The 25,320-nt window shown below is 44.0% G+C and overlaps 3 protein-coding genes across 3 annotated transcripts; 2 read left to right on the forward strand and 1 right to left on the reverse strand.

Annotated features, from left to right (window-relative positions):
* Positions 1–246: 246 nt before the first annotated feature.
* Positions 247–4,121, forward strand: LOC120481082 (uncharacterized). Its single transcript, XM_039674516.2, has 5 exons — positions 247–496; positions 1,017–1,107; positions 1,850–2,197; positions 2,704–2,796; positions 3,426–4,121. Exons 1-5 carry the CDS (start codon positions 305–307, stop codon positions 3,797–3,799), a joined length of 1,098 nt encoding a protein of 365 aa, XP_039530450.2. The 5' UTR covers positions 247–304; the 3' UTR covers positions 3,800–4,121.
* A 7,980-nt stretch (positions 4,122–12,101) lies between these two features.
* On the reverse strand, positions 12,102–15,437 carry LOC148973660 (uncharacterized). The gene has a single exon (XM_089119199.1). It carries the CDS (start codon positions 15,435–15,437, stop codon positions 12,228–12,230), a length of 3,210 nt encoding a protein of 1,069 aa, XP_088975325.1. The 3' UTR covers positions 12,102–12,227.
* Positions 15,438–18,119: 2,682 nt separating this feature from the next.
* LOC148973661 (uncharacterized) lies at positions 18,120–22,618 on the forward strand. The gene is made up of 5 exons (XM_089119369.1): positions 18,120–18,369; positions 18,890–18,980; positions 19,725–20,072; positions 20,579–20,671; positions 21,301–22,618. The coding sequence occupies exons 1-5, from the start codon at positions 18,178–18,180 to the stop codon at positions 21,672–21,674; spliced, it is 1,098 nt and encodes a 365-aa protein (XP_088975495.1). The 5' UTR covers positions 18,120–18,177; the 3' UTR covers positions 21,675–22,618.
* Positions 22,619–25,320: the final 2,702 nt, after the last annotated feature.

The following is a 25,320-nucleotide window of genomic DNA, read 5'->3' on the forward strand; positions in this document are numbered from 1 at the left end:
AGGAGACTTTTATTCCAGAAGGAGATCGGATAATATATCCTAGCTAACGCTACATCGTTTTATTTATTTTTATTTAATATTATTTCTGAGGACGCTTTAATTTGATTGTTCTTTTCTTGTTTTTGAGGGAGTTTTGGAGTTTTATTTTATTTATTATTGTTTATTTTTATTTTATTTTTATTTTTTAATTTTTTTGGGGGGGGGTTGGGGTATTTCTGAGTATTTTGGGTGGGGTATTACTGAGGTGGGGTATTTCATTGTATTGTATTGTATTTTGTATTGTATTGCTCTTGTTTGCAGGAGGATGCCAGGCCCGACCGGGACTCAGAGCCATGAGCTTATTCCTGGATATGTAACATCTCTGTCTTGTGAGTTTGTTTCTGTCTCCACAGGTCCGGCTGACAGGAAGAGAGAGTGGCAGAGAGACAGCCAGCAGAGCCCAGATGATGGACGTCCGTCCACTTCTTCTCAAGACTCTCGGAGAGCAAAGGCAAAGGTAGGGTGGCCAACAGTCCTGTTTTCACGTCCTGTCCTGGCCCTCCTGGCTGCTCTTTATAAAGTGATGAAAATGTCCTGGTTTTCAAAAAACTGCTGGGAAAGATCAGCTCTACAGCAAAATATAGATGGGCAAGGAAGAAAAACAGGATAAAGAGGAAGAAAACTAAAGATATAAATATATTTTGTTAGTTCTTTTTGGCAAGTTTGTGAGAGATATATATTTGTTCAATTTGTAGGTATTTCTTTCAGTTATTTATTATTTATATATTTACTTTTGTAATACAGAAGAGACATTATTTCATTATTTTTGAAACCTGTCATAATAAAACGTTGAGTAACCTCTGAGAAGCCTATCTGAATTTGTGTCTTGTTAATGTAACAATTTTCTATTTATACAGAGGAGGAATAGCCTACTTTCAATGTATTGAAATTAATAAGGCATCTTTGAGTAAACTTTGAGTATCTGTTTGCTGGGCCGAGTGTCCTGGTTTTTGGTAATCAAAATATGGTCCCCCTAGGCAGAGGAAGAGGAGAAGCTTCATTCCCGTGACTGGAGCGGCATCACCCCAGACCAGAGGACTGTACCGATACCTGAGAGAAGAGCTGAGGGTAAATCAAATGACCATTGGAGAATATTATCACTGGAGTTTCATTAATTACCATATATGACCACACCATATTATATCAAAATACAACTGAAGCCAATAATCAGATTTAGTTTTTATTCCAAGACACATCATAACATATTTAAATAAGGATTGGGTACAAATTTCAAGAATAGCCATAATTTGAGTATCCAATGTTTAATAATTATGATTAGTTTGAAACATGCTTGTGTGTGCTATTCCCTGCTTTAGAGGATCATGGTCACACATGGTACACAACATTATAAGTTATTATTAATATTTGGTTGGTTCTCTTGTTTTTGCATGTGTTTTTAATTCAGCTTTATATAACAGCCTGGACAAAAATGATGTTGCCAAATTGTTTATGTTTTATTGAATTATTATCACAAATTAAACAATCGACTCCCAGCTTAACTGTGCAATATGACTACAAAATCTTACACACATTTATAATAACATTTAAATGCAAGACAAGAGTGCAGATGTCAGATTTCCTGGGCCGGACGTCACTTGTGTTCACTATTGTATATCGCTGTAATTGTAAATGTAAGGGAGGAAAGGAAAGCATGTGTGTGTGTGTGTGTGTGTGTGTGTGTGTGTAATCAGGCACTAGGATGATTGGGACGAACATATTTAACTGTTGTAATCCCATGTTGTTCTTTCTTCATGATGTCAAGCCTCAGTATTTACGGTTTCTTGTGTTAATGTTTTTACCTTTCTTCAAGGCATCTGTGCTTTCTTACGGAGAATCGGGAAGGCTGTAAAGCTGGACTGCAGTGAGGTCGATATACTTGTGTCCACATATCCCTCCTGCAATCCCACGGATGTCCAGCAGGATTCATCCGAGTTTTACTGGGCAACACCAGTGCATCCGTGTCCATCTGGAGTCCAGCTGCCGGTTAATGCCGATCCGGACGATCCCGAACACTCATGCACATCTGTCCTGGACCCAGAGCCGGCAGTGGCACGAGATCTAGAGCTGATGTCTTTCTCAGGATTGTCCAGTCTCTCTAGTATCGAGCTGACGCCGGACTCTATTCAGGACGATCCTGACGATGCATCGTCTGTCCCGGGTGAGTCTATGGTCATTATTATTACTGTCAGTACTTTCATTATAACCGAGTTGTGTTGTGTTCATCTTGTGTACCTAATTATTAAAGTCCCCCGCTGGTCAATCAATTCATCCCTTTAAACTCATCTTTGATCACCAAATAATTCCATATTTAAATGTTTTTTTCTTTGAAAAAACAATCCGTCACGCCTTAAAATAGTTTGAATGTAACTCGACACCCTTGCCTCATTTAGTATGCTCGGTTCTATGAATATGCAAATGAGCCCCGCCTCCACTCACTCACTCAGCCCAGAGATCCACTGGTTGACGATCACACGTTGATCTGATTGGTTACAAGGTGGTTTGTGACGTCAGAAACACCAGCGATTTCACACCATGTTTTTGAGACTGTCTTTGGTTCACTGCAGTTTTAAGGAGGAAATACTCTGAAAATACTTGAAAAATGTCCCACTTTTCCAGTTGTCTCACCTCACAATTGAATTCTTTCTTCATTATGTCTTCCCTCAGATTTTGCTGAGAGCCAAACAAAGAAGAAGAAGAAGAAAGATGTGGGTGCGTTTCTCCGTAGGAAATGGAGGGCTATGATAGCGCCGGCTGTTGGTAAGTCTATTATTAGTCTATTGTCATTCTTTTCGTTATAGTTGTAGACTTTTGCTCTAGTCTACGGTTTATGTTATTCTTGTTCCCCTTAAATTATTAGTGTTCAACATTCAGCATCTATTTTATTTTTCACTATAATCTAGCGGTGGGAATCTTTTGGTGCTTCGCGATTCGAAGCGATTCTCGATTTTGAATCAAATTTCGATTTGAAATGAGCATTTTGATTGTAGTTTACTGTTGTGTGTTACTTCTCTTATTTGACTGCGGTACACAGTTTAATAGCTCTAGAGAAAAAAAGAAAATCCGACTGAATTAAATGTGAACCTTGAAATGTATTTAGTTTTTTAGGAATGAGTGCATGAAAATAGTTACACATCCGGTTTTCTTCCATTTGAAAAGGCATTTTTGTGTGTGGGCTGTAGTCATATACGTTTACATAAGGGATTTATTAATATGAAAATGATTTTGTGATTCTCTACTGTAACCCATGACACAGTCACAAGCTGTTATAAGTCCATCACTTTTTTGCCGTTTTATTGCCTTTCCATGATTTGATTTGGTCGTCTTTGTTTTGTCCGAAGTTGGCGTGGCGTAATTGAATTTATTTTTCCATTTTTTCTTTTTTTTAGAAAAACAATCAAGAAGGAGGGTGAAGAAAGGCTCATTCATCCAACGAACATGGAAAACTCTAAAGGTTTCCGCTCTTGGTTGTTACGGGGACGACACAGTGGACCCAGATCCAGCAGATCTACAGCCACAAATATCTGTCCTCTCCAGGGACTTAACCGAGCCAGGTCCATCTCACCGCGAGATCAGTTCTGACCAGTTACCCTTCTCAGGTCCATCTCACCGCGAGATCAGTTTAGACACGTCACCCTTCTCAAGTCCATCTGGTTCCCAGTCAAGTTTCTTTTGCTCCGATTCATCGTCTGCTCCATGTCTGACCGATCTTCTCTCAGAGTTATCAATTTTAATGGGAGATTACGAGCCTGTTTCCAGTTAATCCAGTCTCAAGCTGATCCTGAGCTGAGTTGTAGGGCTGTGCACACGTTTCTTTTCTGTATTGACTAAGCCTGAATTGCGGAAGAATCATCAAACTGAAGCTGAAATTGGGCAACCTGATATACACGGACACTGTTGGTTGAGGACTAAATTGGACTTAGTGTGATTTCAATTTTCCATGTTGCTGTTGTTGTTGTTTTTTCTTGATTGTTTCAAGTCCTTTTGTATTTTATTTTCATTTTTTACATTTTTTATTCTGATTGAATATTGTATTGGTTTCTCTCATCTTTTCCTATTTTGTTTCTAAGGTGACGAGAGTTGAAAAGAGAATTTAAAGGGTAATTGGGTGAAAGAATTGTAGCTAGAATTAGATTCAAACGTAGCTAAAATTAGGTCAGACGCGTCTCAAGCCACTGTCGTTACCCACGTGACACCTGACACCTGGAGGGGCGTGATTGGGAGGAACGGCCCCCCCGACCTGAACCCGAGTGGTGTTCAGTTATTGGACTTCTGTGCTAGTTACAGTTTGTCCATAACGAACACCATGTTCAAGCATAAGGGTGTCCACCAGTGCACGTGGCACCAGGACACCCTAGGCCGTAGGTCGATGATCGACTTTGTGGTCGTTTCATCTGACCTGCGGCCGTATGTCTTGGACACTCGGGTGAAGAGAGGGGCGGAGCTGTCAACTGATCACCACCTGGTGGTGAGTTGGATCCGATGGCGGGGGAGGAGGCTGGACGGACTCGGCAGACCCAAGCGTACTGTAAGGGTTTGCTGGGAACGTTTGGCCGAATCTCCTGTCAGAAAGATCTTCAACTCTCACCTCCGGCAGAGCTACGACCAGATCCCGAAGGAGGCTGGAGATATTGAGTCTGAGTGGACCATGTTCTCCACCTCCATTGTCGAAGCGGCTGCTCGGAGCTGTGGCCGTAAGGTCTCCGGTGCCTGTCGAGGCGGCAATCCTCGAACCCGGTGGTGGACACCGGAAGTAAAGGATGCCGTCAAGCTGAAGAAGGAGTCCTATCGGGCCTGGTTGGCTCGTGGGACTCCGGAGGCAGCTGACAGGTACCGGCAGGCCAAGCGGACTGCAGCCCGGGTGGTCGTGGAGGCAAAAACTCGGGCCTGGGAGGAGTTCGGTGAGGCCATGGAGAAGGACTATCGGCTGGCCTCGAAGAAATTCTGGCAAACTGTCCGGCGCCTCAGGAAGGGGAAACAGTCCCCTACCAATGCTGTTTACAGTAGGGGTGGGCGGCTGTTGACCTCGACTGGGGATGTCGTCGGACGGTGGAAGGAATACTTCGAGGACCTCCTCAATCCCGCCGTCACGTCTTCCATTGAGGAAGCAGAGGCTGAGGGTTCGGAGGTGGACTCGTCCATCACCCTAGCTGAGGTCACCGAGGTAGTCAAGAAACTCCTCGGTGGCAAGGCACCGGGGGTGGATGAGATCCGCCCCGAATACCTTAAGTCTCTGGATGCTGTGGGGCTGTCTTGGTTGACACGCCTCTGCAGCATCGCGTGGCGGTCGGGGACAGTGCCTCTGGGATGGCAGACCGGGGTGGTGGTTCCTCTTTTTAAGAAGGGGGACCGGAGGGTGTGTTCCAACTATAGGGGGATCACACTTCTCAGCCTCCCTGGGAAAGTCTATGCCAGGGTACTGGAGAGGAGAATACGGCCGATAGTGGAACCTCGGATTCAGGAGGAACAGTGCGGTTTTCGTCCTGGCCGTGGAACACTGGACCAGCTCTATACTCTCTACAGGGTGCTGGAGGGTTCATGGGAGTTTGCCCAACCAGTCCACATGTGTTTTGTGGATTTGGAGAAGGCATTCGACTGTGTCCCCCGAGGCGGCCTGTGGAGGGTGCTCCGGGAATATGGGGTCCGGGGTCCTTTGCTAAGGGCTGTCCGATCCCTGTATGACCGAAGCAGGAGCTTGGTTCGCATTGCCAGTAGTAAGTCAGACTTCTTCCCGGTGCATGTTGGACTCCGGCAGGGCTGCCCTTTGTCGCCGGTTCTGTTCATAATTTTTATGGACAGAATTTCTAGGCGCAGCCAGGGGCCGGAGGGTGTCAGATTTGGGGACCACACGATTTCATCTCTGCTCTTCGCGGATGATGTTGTCGTGTTGGCCCCTTCATACCAGGACCTTCAGCATGCACTGGGACGGTTTGCAGCCGAGTGTGAAGCGGCTGGGATGAAAATAAGCACCTCCAAATCCGAGGCCATGGTCCTCAGCCGGAAAAGGGTGGCTTGCCCACTTCAGGTTGGTGGAGAGATCCTTCCTCAAGTGGAGGAGTTTAAGTATCTTGGGGTTTTGTTCACGAGTGAGGGAGGGATGGAACGGGAGATTGACAGACGGATCGGTGCAGCTTCAGCAGTAATGCGGTCGATGTACCGATCTGTTGTGGTGAAGAAGGAGCTGAGCCGTAAGGCAAAGCTCTCGATTTACCAGTCAATCTACCTTCCTACTCTCACCTATGGTCATGAGCTTTGGGTCATGACCGAAAGGACAAGATCCCGGATACAGGCGGCTGAAATGAGCTTTCTCCGCAGGGTGGCTGGGCGATCCCTTAGAGATAGGGTGAGAAGCTCGGTCACTCGGGAGGAGCTCAGAGTAGAGCCGCTGCTCCTCCACATCGAGAGGGGTCAGCTGAGGTGGCTCGGGCATCTGTTCCGGATGCCTCCTGGACGCCTTCCTGGGGAGGTGTTCCGGGCACGTCCCACTGGGCGGAGGCCCCGGGGAAGACCTAGGACACGCTGGAGAGACTATGTCTCCCGGCTGGCCTGGGAACGCCTCGGTATCCCCCCAGAAGAGCTGGAGGAAGTGTCTGGGGAGAGGGAAGTCTGGGCATCTCTGCTTAGACTGCTGCCCCCGCGACCCGGCCCCGGATGAGCGGAAGAAGATGTGTGATGTGTGTGTGCGTCTCAAGCCATTATATGGCTGGAACTGCAAATACGGCTGGAGCGTTTGGTTGTTGGTTGTAGAGCGAGACACTGCTTCACTGCTGCTCGCCCTGCGATCGATTGCCAAACTCACTTTCTTTACACTCACTTACAATCGAACATTTTCCTATACGTGACTCGTGCGTCTACACTACACCCGTACCACTAAAAAGACGGATTATACCCAAGTCTTGAGTCATAAATTAGTATAAATACTAATAGCATCACCTTTTTGTATTTTATTTATTTTTATTTATTTTCATTCCTAGAATATCCAGATCCACCATTTTCACATTTATTTCCATTTTCACATTTATCTCCCAGTTTAAAGCTAGACTAAAGATGCATTTATTTAGCCAGGCGTTCATATAAAATGTTTATCTTACAGTTACTGTAAATTTGGCCTCTAGTTCATAAACGCCAGAGGAGAACTGGCCCCCGACTGAGCCTGGGTTTCTTCCAAGGTTTTTTTTTTTTTCTCCATCGGGTCACTTGATGGAGTTTTTCGGTTCCTTGCCACTGTTGCCTTTGGCTCGCTCAGTTGGGGATATTCAAATTAAATGACACATCATACCATTGATCAGCTCCACCAAACTTGGATGTCTTTTTTTTCCAGCAATAAACAAACACTGTTATGTTCTTTTGATTGATACTGTGAAGCAGATTTGATACAATCTGTAATGTAAAAAGTGCTTTTTAAATATATTTGACTTGACTATTCTACACACTTTGTATTCATGTATAATGTATGCTTGTATAATGTATTCTTGTATAATGGCTGTTATTGTTCATTAACTTTTATTGTTCAGTAAATAATATTTTGTAAAAATAATAAATTGGCGTACCTGATTTTGAGAGATGTTGTGTGTGTTCGACCGCTTAACACTGTGATTGCTATCAGGATATGAGGAGAATTTCAACCCGCATAATAAAAAAATTAATTGTAGACAGTCACCTATTGCACCTCAGCATTTTCCACACACTTTTATCTTTATATGGAAAAAAATGATATTCTTCAGGAGGGCAGGTCCTCTATCCACCTTCTTTTTAATGTAATACCAAGGTATCAAAAATACAAGTACATATCAAAAATGTAAAACTTACATACAATTAAATGATAATAAAATCCATAATTTATGCATGGGCCTATACATAGAGATTTCATATAGCCTATATATACATGTAAAAACAAGAAAAACAGAACAGAAAACTTTAATGAAATGAGTTAAAAAGTTGAAACAAGGTTACTGAGCTTTAAGATTCTCAGATGATGAAATATTTGGATGTACTGTTGGACCTCTCTCCTAAAAACGGTGAATTTGAAAAGAGAATTTAATTGCAATAATAGAATAATAATAAAGTATTCATTCGTTTGAGCTTTCTGTATATTAAAAAAAATGCCAAACATTACATCCTTAAAAAAAGAGAGAGAAACCCGGAAGAACATTGCAGTTAATGAAGCATCTCGTCTGACTGTTTACTGATAAACCTGCTCCCTTTCAGGTACATGAACCGTACATTTGCACTCATGTGAATATTAGTGACTAAATCTAATTTTGCTAGGTTAGGTATTGTGTTGTATTGTTGAGTGATACGGGGCGAATCCAATGTAAAATGCGAGAGTTTTCAGCTGGAGAGCACGCGGTTCGCGCGCAAATCGTTTATGTGTTTATCAGTAGAGTGATTTAATGAGTTGAAGGTCGATATATGATCTGTGTTTTCACGTGTGTGTGTGTGTGTGTTTTATGTCAGATTGAGGCTTGTGAATATAGACAGTGTCGCTGTTTTAGGATGCGCACTACTTTAAGTGCACTCATTTATTCACAGTGAACTTGGGATGCGTTGATTTAAAGGAGAAGTACTCATGCACTTGTGTATAACATTATAGAAATAATAGAGCTCATGCATTGTTGTGTAATAATTATTCATTTATTGCCAAGATTGATTCTAAGTAAAAACTCTGTTAATGAAGCATCTCGTCTGACTGTTTACTGATAAGCTGCTCCCTTTCAGGAGTGCTACATTAGCAGGGTTAAATTTGTGTAAAAATTTTAGTGTCTTTCAAACTCAAAGTCCACTCCATACTGGCAAAGTCAATATGGTCAATAAAGTTCATCCAATATGACGCCACATATGGAGTTGTTACAAGCTCCTTTTAAAAGAGATCTAATTCTAGAATTACGGGATGAAGGATGCGACAAACCGTTTTCCTACTGGGAGTTCACATGGGGTTTTGTTTTATCTGTGTGGCTGTTGTAATGATATAGAATCTGAATGTGATTTTATGATTATTTTGCTCTGTCCCTACAGCACTGTGGTCAACTGTGGTTGTATTAGTGTGTGTGTGTGTGTGTGTGTGTGTGTGTGTGTGTGTGTGTGTGTGTGTGTGTGTGTGTGTGTGTGTGTGTGTACTCTATAGTGTAGGCTTCTGTATTAACTGATCAGGTTGAATGGGCACACTGGCATTATATAGTTATCGTCTAAGTTCGTAAGGAGGATTTGAGACAGCAATTTCACTACAACTTGTGAAATGAAAAAAAGAAAATGCACTGAATTGGTACCAGTTCAAAGTTGATAAATCTACAATCAGTAGAGTGCCGAAGTGATGACGTCACTTTGTAGGACAACTCGGAAGCTAGCGGCGCATGGGTTCCCTCTGTCGAAAAGCTATGCATTTTCCCCCATAGACTTTTGGAAAATCGCAAAAAATAAGATCTGTGTTTAACAAACAGTTGTGAGTGTGACCCTTACACGTTTTGTCTATCAAGATAATCTTTACAAGTTATTAAGGCTAAATCGCCTTATTTCAGGCGATTTAGCAAAAACCCATTCAAAAATCCCATAGGCTTTAGAGCGAGGGAACCGTAGTGCTAAAATGCTAACTCACTTCCGCGTTTTGGCCTACAGAGTGACGTCGTAACTTCGGCACTCTAGAACTAAAACAAATACAAGCAAGCCTGCTTCATATGACAGAACAGAAGCAGAAGTAAACATGTGACAGAAGAAAGATTTACTAGCCAGGTAGTTTTAAACTCAGTTTCAGTGGAAGTAGGCTTTCTGAAGTGTACGGTGTGTATTGTAACTGGCAAGCAGCTTCCACCCTGCATTCAATGGCTGTCCTGCAGATCCTCCAAGCCGATCTCCTCCTCCGTGGGACGAGAAAGGCCGGGACCCAGCTGCCGATACGGACCTGAGGACCTTGAGGTTGTAATAATTGATGATCAGTTGAAATTCACAGACCACATTGCTAGAACTGCCCGGTCCTGCAGATTTGCCTTGCACAACATTAGGAGGATCAGGCCCTTCCTTACAGAGCATGCTACACAACTCCTTGTCCAAGCACTTGTTTTTATCCAGACTGGACTATTGTAATGCTCTCCTGGCTGGTCTTCCAGCTTGCTCTGTCAAACCTCTACACTGTGAAAAAAATATTGATGGTTTAACTTAAAAATGTAAGTAACCTGGTTGCCTTAAAATTTTAAGTTGATTGAACTGGAAAAAGTGAGTTAATACAATGAAGGAGATTAATATTGACATCCTCATCTGCTCTCCTGCCTGTGTTGAAGTAAAACAGAGCTGCTGAATCGAGTATTTCCCCCTGCTGTCATCCAGTCGTGTGAGTACAACACACAGAGTTAATATTGACATCCTCATCTGCTCTCCTGCCTGTGTTGAAGTAAAACAGAGCTGCTGAATCGAGTATTTCCCCCTGCTGTCATCCAGTCGTGTGAGTACAACACACAGAGTTAATACTGACATCCTCATCTGTCCTCCTGCCTGTGTTGAAGTGAAACAGAGCTGCTGAATCGAGTATTTCCCCCTGCTGTCATCCAGTCGTGTGAGTACAACACACAGAGTTAATATCGACATCCTCATCTGCTCTCCTGCCTGTGTTAAAGTAAAACAGAGCTGCTGAATCGAGTATTTCCACCTGCTGTCATCCAGTCGTGTGAGTACAACACACAGAGTTAATTTAACCATCAGAAACTCAAAATAATAAGTTATCTCAACTAAATAAATTATTATAAAGTTGATTTGACAAAAGAAAATATGTTGTGATAACAAATCTTGAAAATATTTTTTACAGTGTACAATTGATCCAGAATGCTGCAGCCAGAGTAGTCTTTAATGAGCCAAAGAGAGCACTCGTCGTCACTCCTCTCCTCTCAAAATTGCACTGATTGCCAGTTGCCGCTCGCATTAAATTTAAGGCACTGACGTTTGCCTACAGAACAACCACTGGCATTGCTCCCTCTTACCTAAACTCATTACTTCAGACTTATGTGCCATCCAGAAACTTGCACTCTGCTAGCGAATGTCGTCTTGTGGTACCATCTCAAAGAGGCACAAAATCTGTTTCTTGGACCTTTACCCATGACTGTTCCCTGCTGGTGGAATGATCTGCCTAACTCAACCAGAGCTTCTGAGTCAGTAGCCACTTTCAAGAAACTGCTGAAGACGTACAGTATCTTTTTCGGCAGATTCAGTAGTACTAACACTTTCTCTTCTCTTCTCTTCTTTAAAACTGCACTAAAATTAAACTGAGAGGGGTTATAGCACTTGCGTATTGTTGTCCTACTGTTAGTTTAACTGCCTCTTTTGTTCTCATTTGTAAGTCGCTTGGATAAAAGCCTCTGCTAAATGAATAAATGTAAATAGTTTAGTCAATAAAATAAACAACACTGAGTGTTACATGTTTTCTTTTTTTTTTTTTTGAGCTGTAGTAATTATACTACACACCTTGTGGGGGCATCAAGGAGTAATACTCTCAGGTATAAAACAGGTGTAGAGAGTACATGTAATGGAGGAGTAAGCTAAGCATGCATTAGAAATCCAAGAAATCAATGGTCCTGATTGGGAAACTGAAAGTTTGATGCTCAATCGAAAGTAAGCATTGTTTATTTTCTTATGTTGACTTTGACTGGTTGATGTATGAGTATGTATTTTTTCTAATGTTATTTATTTATTTTGTAGAAGGACTTCACATACTGTGGCTTTTGTCTTTCTGTCACTCATGGTGGGACCCTTGTCTGAAACTATGCGAGCGAGTTTAGAGGCCCTGTGGCTTATTTCAGTGGTTTTCCGCACTGTTTTGGATCCCGAAGCTGAATTGTATGGGATTTTGGATCCACACTAAGGTTGACACTGGGAGGATTTGAGATTTGGATTTGTGGACTTGAGCTTTCATGGACATTACTGTAGTGTGGTTTCAACGTGATTACCCTTGGCATCATCATCATCTTCGTCATTCAGAAGAAAACAGATAAGACTTCCATTAGTATGATGCTGGGTGTTGAGTGAAAAAATAAAGTAAGATCTTTTGTGTGACTAGGATTTTTTTTTTTTTACACCGTCTGGTGCACCTGGACATATCTTCAGTGATGTAACCTAAGATCACGGGGGGTTTCGGGTCTTTCAACAATCAGACCCCCTCCCCTAGGCGACCCAGCTGGGGTGATCAAGTCCCAGCTTATGTCCAGGTAGCGCTACTGCCCTACACGCCATGCCTCTCCTCTCCTGATCCACAGCCACCTTGATGCTGCTTCTGCAGCGTCCGTGGCCAACTTGATGGCCCTTCGCTGACTCGCCCCTGTGATGCCAAGCATCTTGTAGGCCCTGCAAAGGGAATGGCCCACAAACCCTCGACATCCCACTTCAACTGGTTGGCATATTGTCCGCCACCCATTGCTCCGGCACTCCTCTACAAGCTGGGAGTACTTTGCCCTCTTTCTTTCATTGGCCTCCTCCATACGGTCCTCCCAAGGCACTGTCAACTCCAATAGAATTAACTGCTTGGAGGCCTCCGAGATGAGCATAATGTCAGGCCTTAATGTTGTTATGGCAACTGCTTCAGGGATCTTCAGCTGCTTACCCAGATCAACTGCCAGCTCCCAGTCACGCGCAGTTGGCAACAGGCCAGAGGAGGTGCCCCGGGCAGCTGGTATTAACTTCTCCCCAGCTTTAACAAAGGCTGTGGTCTTCACTGGGCGAATGCTCTTGCTGTGGCTGATTCCACTGCAGATAGAATCCGCTATTGCTTTTAGGACCTGGTCATGCCGCCAGCGGTAACGCCCTTCGCCCAGGGCTTTCGGACAGCAGCTCAGGATGTGTTCCAACGTTCCTCTCCTCTGGCAGAGGGGGCATGCTGGTGTCTCAACCTTTCCCCAGGAGAAGAGGTTGGATGGGCTTGGCAACACGTCATAGACCGCCTGAATCAGGAATTTTATCCTGTGTGGTTCCGCCTTCCACAGCTCAGTCCATGTCACTTTTCGCTCCAGTGTTTGCTCCCATCTTGTCCAGGCGCCCTGTTGCCGCATCCCAGCCATCTGGCAAGCTCGCTTCTCCTCAACTCCGGCACGCACCTCCTCCAGGATCAGGGACCTCCTCTCTTTCCCTTCTGCCTTATCGTAGCGAGGAGTTCTTCTGCTGCCCAGGCCAGCTCTCCCATGTGCCACTGAGCCCACCAATACCCTTTGCCGTAGCCTCGACTCTGCGTCATCCACTGCCACGGCAGCCCTCCACTTCCGCCCTGTCCTGACCTCTATCCCAGCCTGGGCAACCTTTGGATCTCTGGACTCCCGATACTGTAAGACCTCCCTGGACCGCGTCACCATGAACTCCTCGCTCAGGCTGCTCATGGGAAGCTTCAGCTTATTATTGTGCCCATAGAGTGCGATGCTGCTCAGGCTTCGAGGCAGTCCCAGCCACCTGCGCAGAAACCTGCTAATCCTCATCTCGAAGCCTTCTACTGTTGAAATGGGGACTTCATACACCAGGAGGGGCCAAAGGATCCGAGGGAGGATGCCGTGCTGGTAAATCCAGGCCTTGAACTTGCCTGGAAGGCCAGACTTGTCCACCGCAGCCAGCCAGGTTTCCAGGTCATGGTTGGTCGCTTTTGTGGAAGCTGCGTCTCTCAGGCTACAATTGAAAACCTTCCCCAGGCTCTTCACAGGTTTCTCTGTCAGTGATGGAATCTTGGTGGTGCCAAGTGAGAAGTGGAACTTGTTAGTGACCTTCCCTTTCTTCAGCACGAGGGACCTTGACTTAGCCGGCTTGAAGTTCATGCGAGCCCAGGACATCAGCTCCTGAAGGCCATTCAGGATCCACCTACAGCCTGGGACAGATGTTGTGGTCACTGTCAGGTCATCCATGAAGGCTCGGATGGGTGGCTGTCTAACTCCAGACTTCGAAAGGGGCCCCCTACACTGTATTTCCGCAGATTTTACCAGCATGTTCATGGCGAGTGCAAAAAGGATGACTGAGATAGTACAGCCAGTGATGATTCCCTTCTCAAGCTTGTGCCAATCTGAGGTTGTCGTTCCGGAGGAGACTCTAATATGGAAGTTGGTATAGTAGTCCAGGATGAGGTCTTTGAACTTCTTCGGGGTATGATGCCGGTTCAGTGCCTCTTCGACTAGTTTATGGGGTATGGATCCATAGGCATTCGCAAGGTCCAGCCAAAGCACAGCCAGGTCACCCTTGTTCTCCCTGGCTTCCCTGATAAGCTGAGTGACCACACCTGTATGCTCCAGACATCCAGATACCCCTGGGATTCCTCCCTTCTGGACCGCTGTATCGATGTATGAATTCTGCAGGAGGTAGTCTGTCAGTCGCCTGGAAATGAGGCTGAAGAAAATCTTTCCTTCAACGCTCAGGAGTGAGATGGTCCGGAATTGCTCGATCTTCTGAGACTTCTCCTCCTTCGGGATCCAAACACCCTCTGCCTGTCTCCAGTGGTCTACTACCTTTCCCCTCCTCCATATCACCTTCAGGATCTTCCAGAGTCTGTGGAGTAGTCTTGGGCAGTTCTTATAAACCTTATACGGTACTCCACTAGGCCCTGGTGCGGAGTTTGCCCTTGCCCTTCTAACCACCTCCTGGATCTCCTTCCAGCCTGGCTCTCTCCCATCAAAGTCCAGAGCCGGTGCAGGTGGATTGATCAGGAACCTGCAGGGGCCTAGATCTTGCTCTCTGTACTCATCACTGTAGGTTTGCTTGAGGTGATGGTCAATCTCAGCTTTAGAGCAGGTGAGTTGGCCACTGCGCTTCTGTCCTAGCAGCTGTTTTGTAAACCCAAATGGATTCAATAGAAAGGCAGCTCTCCTCCTGGACCTCTCCCTCCTTCTCCTCCTATGCCACTCCGCTCTCCTCAGGGTCATAAGCTTTTTGCGGATTATGCTGCGTAGCTCCGCGAGTGGTCCCCTCTCCTCTCCACTTGCAACCTTAAACTGCTGCCTCAAGATCTTCAGCTCCTGCCTGAGCTGATGGATCTTACTTGCTCTGTTATTCATAGTGTAAGGGGGCTTTGCTGCTCGCTTCTCCTCAAGTCCAAACCTGTCTGCAGCTAGGCTGATAATGATTGTAGTCATCGTTTTGAGGCGTCGATCAGCACTCCCTTTGGCAGTTGCCTCCAAGATGGTGTCTACGTCTCCATCAAACTGGCGCCACTCCTTCTCCTTGCTAGCTTGGGGCCACTTCACCCGACGATGTTCTGATGTCCTGTGTGCGTCAGTTGGTAGCATCACCTGGAGGCTCCGGGCACTGTGGGGTGACTCCGGGCCTGGCTCCTCCTGCGTCTCACCAGGCGTAGTTCCTGTGCGCTGTGACTCTACTTCCTTCTGCATACACTTCATCTTGGCCTGATGGATCCGCAGGCCATGTCGGTTCTTGCATATCTTGCCACATACGCATTCCATTATCATTGTCGTGTTTTCATTGCTATGTGTCGTCATCCTTTGATCCGTCCTGTGGGATTCTCTTCCGCCCCCCCTCTCGGGAATCCCTAGGGGTATATCTCCTGTAGGTCGATTCGTAGCTCTTTGGGTTCCTTCTTCTCAGAAGGTGCAGCTTGGGATGCTACCCCTCACTGCCCCGATGCCGTCTTTCCGGGCTGTCCACTGTCTCTCCAGCTGTCACCAATCTGTACTTGGTGGTCAACCAGACTGTTCCTGGTAGTCACTGGTTGTTCCAGAAAGAAGGTTTTTTTTTGAGTTTTTTGAGAAAGAGTTTTGAAAGATAAATAAAAATGCAACAAATGAGAAAAGTTTGTTGATTGTTTTTCTGCAGATCACAGATTTGTTAAGATTGCTAATAAATACTTCCAATGTACTTTAAACACCATATAGTTAGTGAATCCCACCCAAAATAAGACAAATCAGATTAATAACTAAGTTATTTTGTGAGGTTAAAGAAGGAGTTGTAGTATTGCTCCATAGACCTCCATTCATTCTGCACTCCGCCTGCGAGCGCCCCCGTATGGACAGAGGCGTGTTACTGCAGCCAGTCCAGAAACCGGAAGTAACGAGACAGTGCCAAGACTCGGAACATTTAGCGATAGCGAACATGATCGGGTCAAAAAAGCTTAAATATTTTTGGTTTTGGCCCCAACTTTATTCAACTTTTTTCAGAAGTTCAGGAAAACTTGATTTAAAGTTTGGAGAATTATGAGCATGGTTTGCTAAATTGGGAATGTTTTTTGGAGTTGCAATATTGAAAGGGGCTTATTATTCTGTTACAGTATGTCTTTTTAGTCAAAATGTCATTGCAGTACACATTTAATTGCAACTGGTCTCTGTCTGAAAGGAGTCATTTAACAATTCAAGCACAAACCTAATAAACTAGCATATAATCTTGCTCTGCATAAAGCAATATTGATTTTATATTGTTTCTTGATTTATATTGTTTTTCTTATACAGTTTTCAGCTTTAATTTGTATAATTTCCATTCAAATTGTGATACTAACATATCATTAATATTGTTCAGTTGAATATCAGCAAATGATTTAATTCATAATAATTTTCAATTACAGTTACATTACATTTACTATAGACATTGTCTAAAATAACATTTAGTGTTAATTTAATGAAATTTAGTGATTCAATGTACTTCAATAATAAAAATTGTCTTTATAAATATATTGTTCAATTACATGCTTTTGTAAATTTGTTGTTCAAATAAATAATGTTCAGTGAAATCAGTGAAGGTCGCCTACATTAACCCTTACATTATTTATGAATATTGATGTTGAGTGATCAGTAAAATGGTTCAAGGTACTTTTCAGAACTAAATTAAACCTTAAACTAAGTTGTGCTGTTACTAAGTTGTAAGATATTCATAAACATGGAAAAAAATGGTTTAACTGTATTTGTATACTTGGCAAATCTGGGAAGAAACCACACTGAGTTTATGTGTAACAGTTCACACTGAAAACCACTTGTGTATTTCTTTAAAGTGGAGCCTAATTAATTTCATTGAAAAAAAAAAACATTACATAACAAACATTCATTATTTATGAACATTATTGTGTGTAAGTTTTGTAAAAATGACAATTCATGTGATATCTCATATGTTTTCATATACCATATACCGTAAGTCAGACGGGATAACGCTGTTTTTTTTTTCCATTGAAATGCATAATTTCACTAAATGGAGTTGAGGAAACAATAATAACATGAAATCAAGTCCTGTTAAACTTTTTCAGACATTTTACATTTTAACTCACATTGCAGTGTTAAAATGTGTGTAAAGAACTTGAACAAGAAATACAAAAAAAATACAAAAAATTTTTTTTTCTGATCTCTAAATATTGTTTACTGCATCACTTTACATATTCATTAGCCTAAGTATTATTGATTTGAAAAGTTTTAATATCATAATATTTAGAAAATGCATTAACGTTATCCTGTAGGCCTTATGACATTTTGACTGGTGTGGTCACATGATTCTCAGTTAAACCACTTAAAATACATAGTTTAAAATTTAGATTTTAGTAACAAGTAAAAAAAAAAACATCCCCATAAAGATAATAACTACTTTGATGTAAAGTTTTAACCAATTTAATTTTTTTTTTTTTTTTTTTATCAGTTGAAAACCTTATTTGTCATTGATGTAAGCTCACGCGCTCTGCTCACGCACGCGGCTTCGGATGCGCGTGCGAGCATATGAGTGATTCGAGTATGAGTTGCTATGGCGACGCGTCTTATGAATTTTGAATGAAAATATCAACACTTTGATCGCTGTTGGTTGGTTGAGAGTCGAGGCGATTTCAGAGACTTTTGCTGAAAATTTTCTTGTGCTGAACTTGAGATTTTGAAGCTGTTCGGAGGATTTCAGAGAGAGAGAGGAGACTTTTATTCCAGAAGGAGATCGGATAATATATCCTAGCTAACGCTACATCGTTTTATTTATTTTTATTTAATATTATTTCTGAGGACGCTTTAATTTGATTGTTCTTTTCTTGTTTTTGAGGGAGTTTTGGAGTTTTATTTTATTTATTATTGTTTATTTTTATTTTATTTTTATTTTTTAATTTTTTTTTTGGGGGGGGGGGGGGGGGGTTGGGGTATTTCTGAGTATTTTGGGTGGGGTATTACTGAGGTGGGGTATTTCATTGTATTGTATTGTATTTTGTATTGTATTGCTCTTGTTTGCAGGAGGATGCCAGGCCCGACCGGGACTCAGAGCCATGAGCTTATTCCTGGATATGTAACATCTCTGTCTTGTGAGTTTGTTTCTGTCTCCACAGGTCCGGCTGACAGGAAGAGAGAGTGGCAGAGAGACAGCCAGCAGAGCCCAGATGATGGACGTCCGTCCACTTCTTCTCAAGACTCTCGGAGAGCAAAGGCAAAGGTAGGGTGGCCAACAGTCCTGTTTTCACGTCCTGTCCTGGCCCTCCTGGCTGCTCTTTATAAAGTGATGAAAATGTCCTGGTTTTCAAAAAACTGCTGGGAAAGATCAGCTCTACAGCAAAATATAGATGGGCAAGGAAGAAAAACAGGATAAAGAGGAAGAAAACTAAAGATATAAATATATTTTGTTAGTTCTTTTTGGCAAGTTTGTGAGAGATATATATTTGTTCAATTTGTTGGTATTTCTTTCAGTTATTTATTATTTATATATTTACTTTTGTAATACAGAAGAGACATTATTTCATTATTTTTGAAACCTGTCATAATAAAACGTTGAGTAACCTCTGAGAAGCCTATCTGAATTTGTGTCTTGTTAATGTAACAATTTTCTATTTATACAGAGGAGGAATAGCCTACTTTCAATGTATTGAAATTAATAAGGCATCTTTGAGTAAACTTTGAGTATCTGTTTGCTGGGCCGAGTGTCCTGGTTTTTGGTAATCAAAATATGGTCCCCCTAGGCAGAGGAAGAGGAGAAGCTTCATTCCCGTGACTGGAGCGGCATCACCCCAGACCAGAGGACTGTACCGATACCTGAGAGAAGAGCTGAGGGTAAATCAAATGACCATTGGAGAATATTATCACTGGAGTTTCATTAATTACCATATATGACCACACCATATTATATCAAAATACAACTGAAGCCAATAATCAGATTTAGTTTTTATTCCAAGACACATCATAACATATTTAAATAAGGATTGGGTACAAATTTCAAGAATAGCCATAATTTGAGTATCCAATGTTTAATAATTATGATTAGTTTGAAACATGCTTGTGTGTGCTATTCCCTGCTTTAGAGGATCATGGTCACACATGGTACACAACATTATAAGTTATTATTAATATTTGGTTGGTTCTCTTGTTTTTGCATGTGTTTTTAATTCAGCTTTATATAACAGCCTGGACAAAAATGATGTTGCCAAATTGTTTATGTTTTATTGAATTATTATCACAAATTAAACAATCGACTCCCAGCTTAACTGTGCAATATGACTACAAAATCTTACACACATTTATAATAACATTTAAATGCAAGACAAGAGTGCAGATGTCAGATTTCCTGGGCCGGACGTCACTTGTGTTCACTATTGTATATCGCTGTAATTGTAAATGTAAGGGAGGAAAGGAAAGCATGTGTGTGTGTGTGTGTGTGTGTGTGTGTGTGTGTAATCAGGCACTAGGATGATTGGGACGAACATATTTAACTGTTGTAATCCCATGTTGTTCTTTCTTCATGATGTCAAGCCTCAGTATTTACGGTTTCTTGTGTTAATGTTTTTACCTTTCTTCAAGGCATCTGTGCTTTCTTACGGAGAATCGGGAAGGCTGTAAAGCTGGACTGCAGTGAGGTCGATATACTTGTGTCCACATATCCCTCCTGCAATCCCACGGATGTCCAGCAGGATTCATCCGAGTTTTACTGGGCAACACCAGTGCATCCGTGTCCATCTGGAGTCCAGCTGCCGGTTAATGCCGATCCGGACGATCCCGAACACTCATGCACATCTGTCCTGGACCCAGAGCCGGCAGTGGCACGAGATCTAGAGCTGATGTCTTTCTCAGGATTGTCCAGTCTCTCTAGTATCGAGCTGACGCCGGACTCTATTCAGGACGATCCTGACGATGCATCGTCTGTCCCGGGTGAGTCTATGGTCATTATTATTACTGTCAGTACTTTCATTATAACCGAGTTGTGTTGTGTTCATCTTGTGTACCTAATTATTAAAGTCCCCCGCTGGTCAATCAATTCATCCCTTTAAACTCATCTTTGATCACCAAATAATTCCATATTTAAATGTTTTTTTCTTTGAAAAAACAATCCGTCACGCCTTAAAATAGTTTGAATGTAACTCGACACCCTTGCCTCATTTAGTATGCTCGGTTCTATGAATATGCAAATGAGCCCCGCCTCCACTCACTCACTCAGCCCAGAGATCCACTGGTTGACGATCACACGTTGATCTGATTGGTTACAAGGTGGTTTGTGACGTCAGAAACACCAGCGATTTCACACCGTGTTTTTGAGACTGTCTTTGGTTCACTGCAGTTTTAAGGAGGAAATACTCTGAAAATACTTGAAAAATGTCCCACTTTTCCAGTTGTCTCACCTCACAATTGAATTCTTTCTTCATTATGTCTTCCCTCAGATTTTGCTGAGAGCCAAACAAAGAAGAAGAAGAAGAAAGATGTGGGTGCGTTTCTCCGTAGGAAATGGAGGGCTATGATAGCGCCGGCTGTTGGTAAGTCTATTATTAGTCTATTGTCATTCTTTTCGTTATAGTTGTAGACTTTTGCTCTAGTCTACGGTTTATGTTATTCTTGTTCCCCTTAAATTATTAGTGTTCAACATTCAGCATCTATTTTATTTTTCACTATAATCTAGCGGTGGGAATCTTTTGGTGCTTCGCGATTCGAAGCGATTCTCGATTTTGAATCAAATTTCGATTTGAAATGAGCATTTTGATTGTAGTTTACTGTTGTGTGTTACTTCTCTTATTTGACTGCGGTACACAGTTTAATAGCTCTAGAGAAAAAAAGAAAATCCGACTGAATTAAATTTGAACCTTGAAATGTATTTAGTTTTTTAGGAATGAGTGCATGAAAATAGTTACACATCCGGTTTTCTTCCATTTGAAAAGACATTTTTGTGTGTGGGCTGTAGTCATATACGTTTACATAAGGGATTTATTAATATGAAAATGATTTTGTGATTCTCTACTGTAACCCATGACACAGTCACAAGCTGTTATAAGTCCATCACTTTTTTGCCGTTTTATTGCCTTTCCATGATTTGATTTGGTCGTCTTTGTTTTGTCCGAAGTTGGCGTGGCGTAATTGAATTTATTTTTCCATTTTTTCTTTTTTTTAGAAAAACAATCAAGAAGGAGGGTGAAGAAAGGCTCATTCATCCAACGAACATGGAAAACTCTAAAGGTTTCCGCTCTTGGTTGTTACGGGGACGACACAGTGGACCCAGATCCAGCAGATCTACAGCCACAAATATCTGTCCTCTCCAGGGACTTAACCGAGCCAGGTCCATCTCACCGCGAGATCAGTTCTGACCAGTTACCCTTCTCAGGTCCATCTCACCGCGAGATCAGTTTAGACACGTCACCCTTCTCAAGTCCATCTGGTTCCCAGTCAAGTTTCTTTTGCTCCGATTCATCGTCTGCTCCATGTCTGACCGATCTTCTCTCAGAGTTATCAATTTTAATGGGAGATTACGAGCCTGTTTCCAGTTAATCCAGTCTCAAGCTGATCCTGAGCTGAGTTGTAGGGCTGTGCACACGTTTCTTTTCTGTATTGACTAAGCCTGAATTGCGGAAGAATCATCAAACTGAAGCTGAAATTGGGCAACCTGATATACACGGACACTGTTGGTTGAGGACTAAATTGGACTTAGTGTGATTTCAATTTTCCATGTTGCTGTTGTTGTTGTTTTTTCTTGATTGTTTCAAGTCCTTTTGTATTTTATTTTCATTTTTTACATTTTTTATTCTGATTGAATATTGTATTGGTTTCTCTCATCTTTTCCTATTTTGTTTCTAAGGTGACGAGAGTTGAAAGGAGAATTTAAAGGGTAATTGGGTGAAAGAATTGTAGCTAGAATTAGATTCAAACGTAGCTAAAATTAGGTCAGACGCGTCTCAAGCCACTGTCGTTACCCACGTGACACCTGACACCTGGAGGGGCGTGATTGGGAGGAACGGCCCCCCCGACCTGAACCCGAGTGGTGTTCAGTTATTGGACTTCTGTGCTAGTTACAGTTTGTCCATAACGAACACCATGTTCAAGCATAAGGGTGTCCACCAGTGCACGTGGCACCAGGACACCCTAGGCCGTAGGTCGATGATCGACTTTGTGGTCGTTTCATCTGACCTGCGGCCGTATGTCTTGGACACTCGGGTGAAGAGAGGGGCGGAGCTGTCAACTGATCACCACCTGGTGGTGAGTTGGATCCGATGGCGGGGGAGGAGGCTGGACGGACTCGGCAGACCCAAGCGTACTGTAAGGGTTTGCTGGGAACGTTTGGCCGAATCTCCTGTCAGAAAGATCTTCAACTCTCACCTCCGGCAGAGCTACGACCAGATCCCGAAGGAGGCTGGAGATATTGAGTCTGAGTGGACCATGTTCTCCACCTCCATTGTCGAAGCGGCTGCTCGGAGCTGTGGCCGTAAGGTCTCCGGTGCCTGTCAAGGCGGCAATCCTCGAACCCGGTGGTGGACACCGGAAGTAAAGGATGCCGTCAAGCTGAAGAAGGAGTCCTATCGGGCCTGGTTGGCTCGTGGGACTCCGGAGGCAGCTGACAGGTACCGGCAGGCCAAGCGGACTGCAGCCCGGGTGGTCGTGGAGGCAAAAACTCGGGCCTGGGAGGAGTTCGGTGAGGCCATGGAGAAGGACTATCGGCTGGCCTCGAAGAAATTCTGGCAAACTGTCCGGCGCCTCAGGAAGGGGAAACAGTCCCCTACCAATGCTGTTTACAGTAGGGGTGGGCGGCTGTTGACCTCGACTGGGGATGTCGTCGGACGGTGGAAGGAATACTTCGAGGACCTCCTCAATCCCGCCGTCACGTCTTCCATTGAGGAAGCAGAGGCTGAGGGTTCGGAGGTGGACTCGTCCATCACCCTAGCTGAGGTCACCGAGGTAGTCAAGAAACTCCTCGGTGGCAAGGCACCGGGGGTGGATGAGATCCGCCCCGAATACCTTAAGTCTCTGGATGCTGTGGGGCTGTCTTGGTTGACACGCCTCTGCAGCATCGCGTGGCGGTCGGGGACAGTGCCTCTGGGATGGCAGACCGGGGTGGTGGTTCCTCTTTTTAAGAAGGGGGACCGGAGGGTGTGTTCCAACTATAGGGGGATCACACTTCTCAGCCTCCCTGGGAAAGTCTATGCCAGGGTACTGGAGAGGAGAATACGGCCGATAGTGGAACCTCGGATTCAGGAGGAACAGTGCGGTTTTCGTCCTGGCCGTGGAACACTGGACCAGCTCTATACTCTCTACAGGGTGCTGGAGGGTTCATGGGAGTTTGCCCAACCAGTCCACATGTGTTTTGTGGATTTGGAGAAGGCATTCGACTGTGTCCCCCGAGGCGGCCTGTGGAGGGTGCTCCGGGAATATGGGGTCCGGGGTCCTTTGCTAAGGGCTGTCCGATCCCTGTATGACCGAAGCAGGAGCTTGGTTCGCATTGCCAGTAGTAAGTCAGACTTCTTCCCGGTGCATGTTGGACTCCGGCAGGGCTGCCCTTTGTCGCCGGTTCTGTTCATAATTTTTATGGACAGAATTTCTAGGCGCAGCCAGGGGCCGGAGGGTGTCAGATTTGGGGACCACACGATTTCATCTCTGCTCTTCGCGGATGATGTTGTCGTGTTGGCCCCTTCATACCAGGACCTTCAGCATGCACTGGGACGGTTTGCAGCCGAGTGTGAAGCGGCTGGGATGAAAATAAGCACCTCCAAATCCGAGGCCATGGTCCTCAGCCGGAAAAGGGTGGCTTGCCCACTTCAGGTTGGTGGAGAGATCCTTCCTCAAGTGGAGGAGTTTAAGTATCTTGGGGTTTTGTTCACGAGTGAGGGAGGGATGGAACGGGAGATTGACAGACGGATCGGTGCAGCTTCAGCAGTAATGCGGTCGATGTACCGATCTGTTGTGGTGAAGAAGGAGCTGAGCCGTAAGGCAAAGCTCTCGATTTACCAGTCAATCTACCTTCCTACTCTCACCTATGGTCATGAGCTTTGGGTCATGACCGAAAGGACAAGATCCCGGATACAGGCGGCTGAAATGAGCTTTCTCCGCAGGGTGGCTGGGCGATCCCTTAGAGATAGGGTGAGAAGCTCGGTCACTCGGGAGGAGCTCAGAGTAGAGCCGCTGCTCCTCCACATCGAGAGGGGTCAGCTGAGGTGGCTCGGGCATCTGTTCCGGATGCCTCCTGGACGCCTTCCTGGGGAGGTGTTCCGGGCACGTCCCACTGGGCGGAGGCCCCGGGGAAGACCTAGGACACGCTGGAGAGACTATGTCTCCCGGCTGGCCTGGGAACGCCTCGGTATCCCCCCAGAAGAGCTGGAGGAAGTGTCTGGGGAGAGGGAAGTCTGGGCATCTCTGCTTAGACTGCTGCCCCCGCGACCCGGCCCCGGATGAGCGGAAGAAGATGTGTGATGTGTGTGTGCGTCTCAAGCCATTATATGGCTGGAACTGCAAATACGGCTGGAGCGTTTGGTTGTTGGTTGTAGAGCGAGACACTGCTTCACTGCTGCTCGCCCTGCGATCGATTGCCAAACTCACTTTCTTTACACTCACTTACAATCGAACATTTTCCTATACGTGACTCGTGCGTCTACACTACACCCGTACCACTAAAAAGACGGATTATACCCAAGTCTTGAGTCATAAATTAGTATAAATACTAATAGCATCACCTTTTTGTATTTTATTTATTTTTATTTATTTTCATTCCTAGAATATCCAGATCCACCATTTTCACATTTATTTCCATTTTCACATTTATCTCCCAGTTTAAAGCTAGACTAAAGATGCATTTATTTAGCCAGGCGTTCATATAAAATGTTTATCTTACAGTTACTGTAAATTTGGCCTCTAGTTCATAAACGCCAGAGGAGAACTGGCCCCCGACTGAGCCTGGGTTTCTTCCAAGGTTTTTTTTTTTTCTCCATCGGGTCACTTGATGGAGTTTTTCGGTTCCTTGCCACTGTTGCCTTTGGCTCGCTCAGTTGGGGATATTCAAATTAAATGACACATCATACCATTGATCAGCTCCACCAAACTTGGATGTCTTTTTTTTCCAGCAATAAACAAACACTGTTATGTTCTTTTGATTGATACTGTGAAGCAGATTTGATACAATCTGTAATGTAAAAAGTGCTTTTTAAATATA

Source organism: Pimephales promelas, chromosome 14, assembly GCF_988280905.1.
Source record: "Pimephales promelas chromosome 14, fPimPro1.hap1.1, whole genome shotgun sequence".
NCBI classification, from domain to species: Eukaryota; Metazoa; Chordata; class Actinopteri; order Cypriniformes; family Leuciscidae; genus Pimephales; species Pimephales promelas.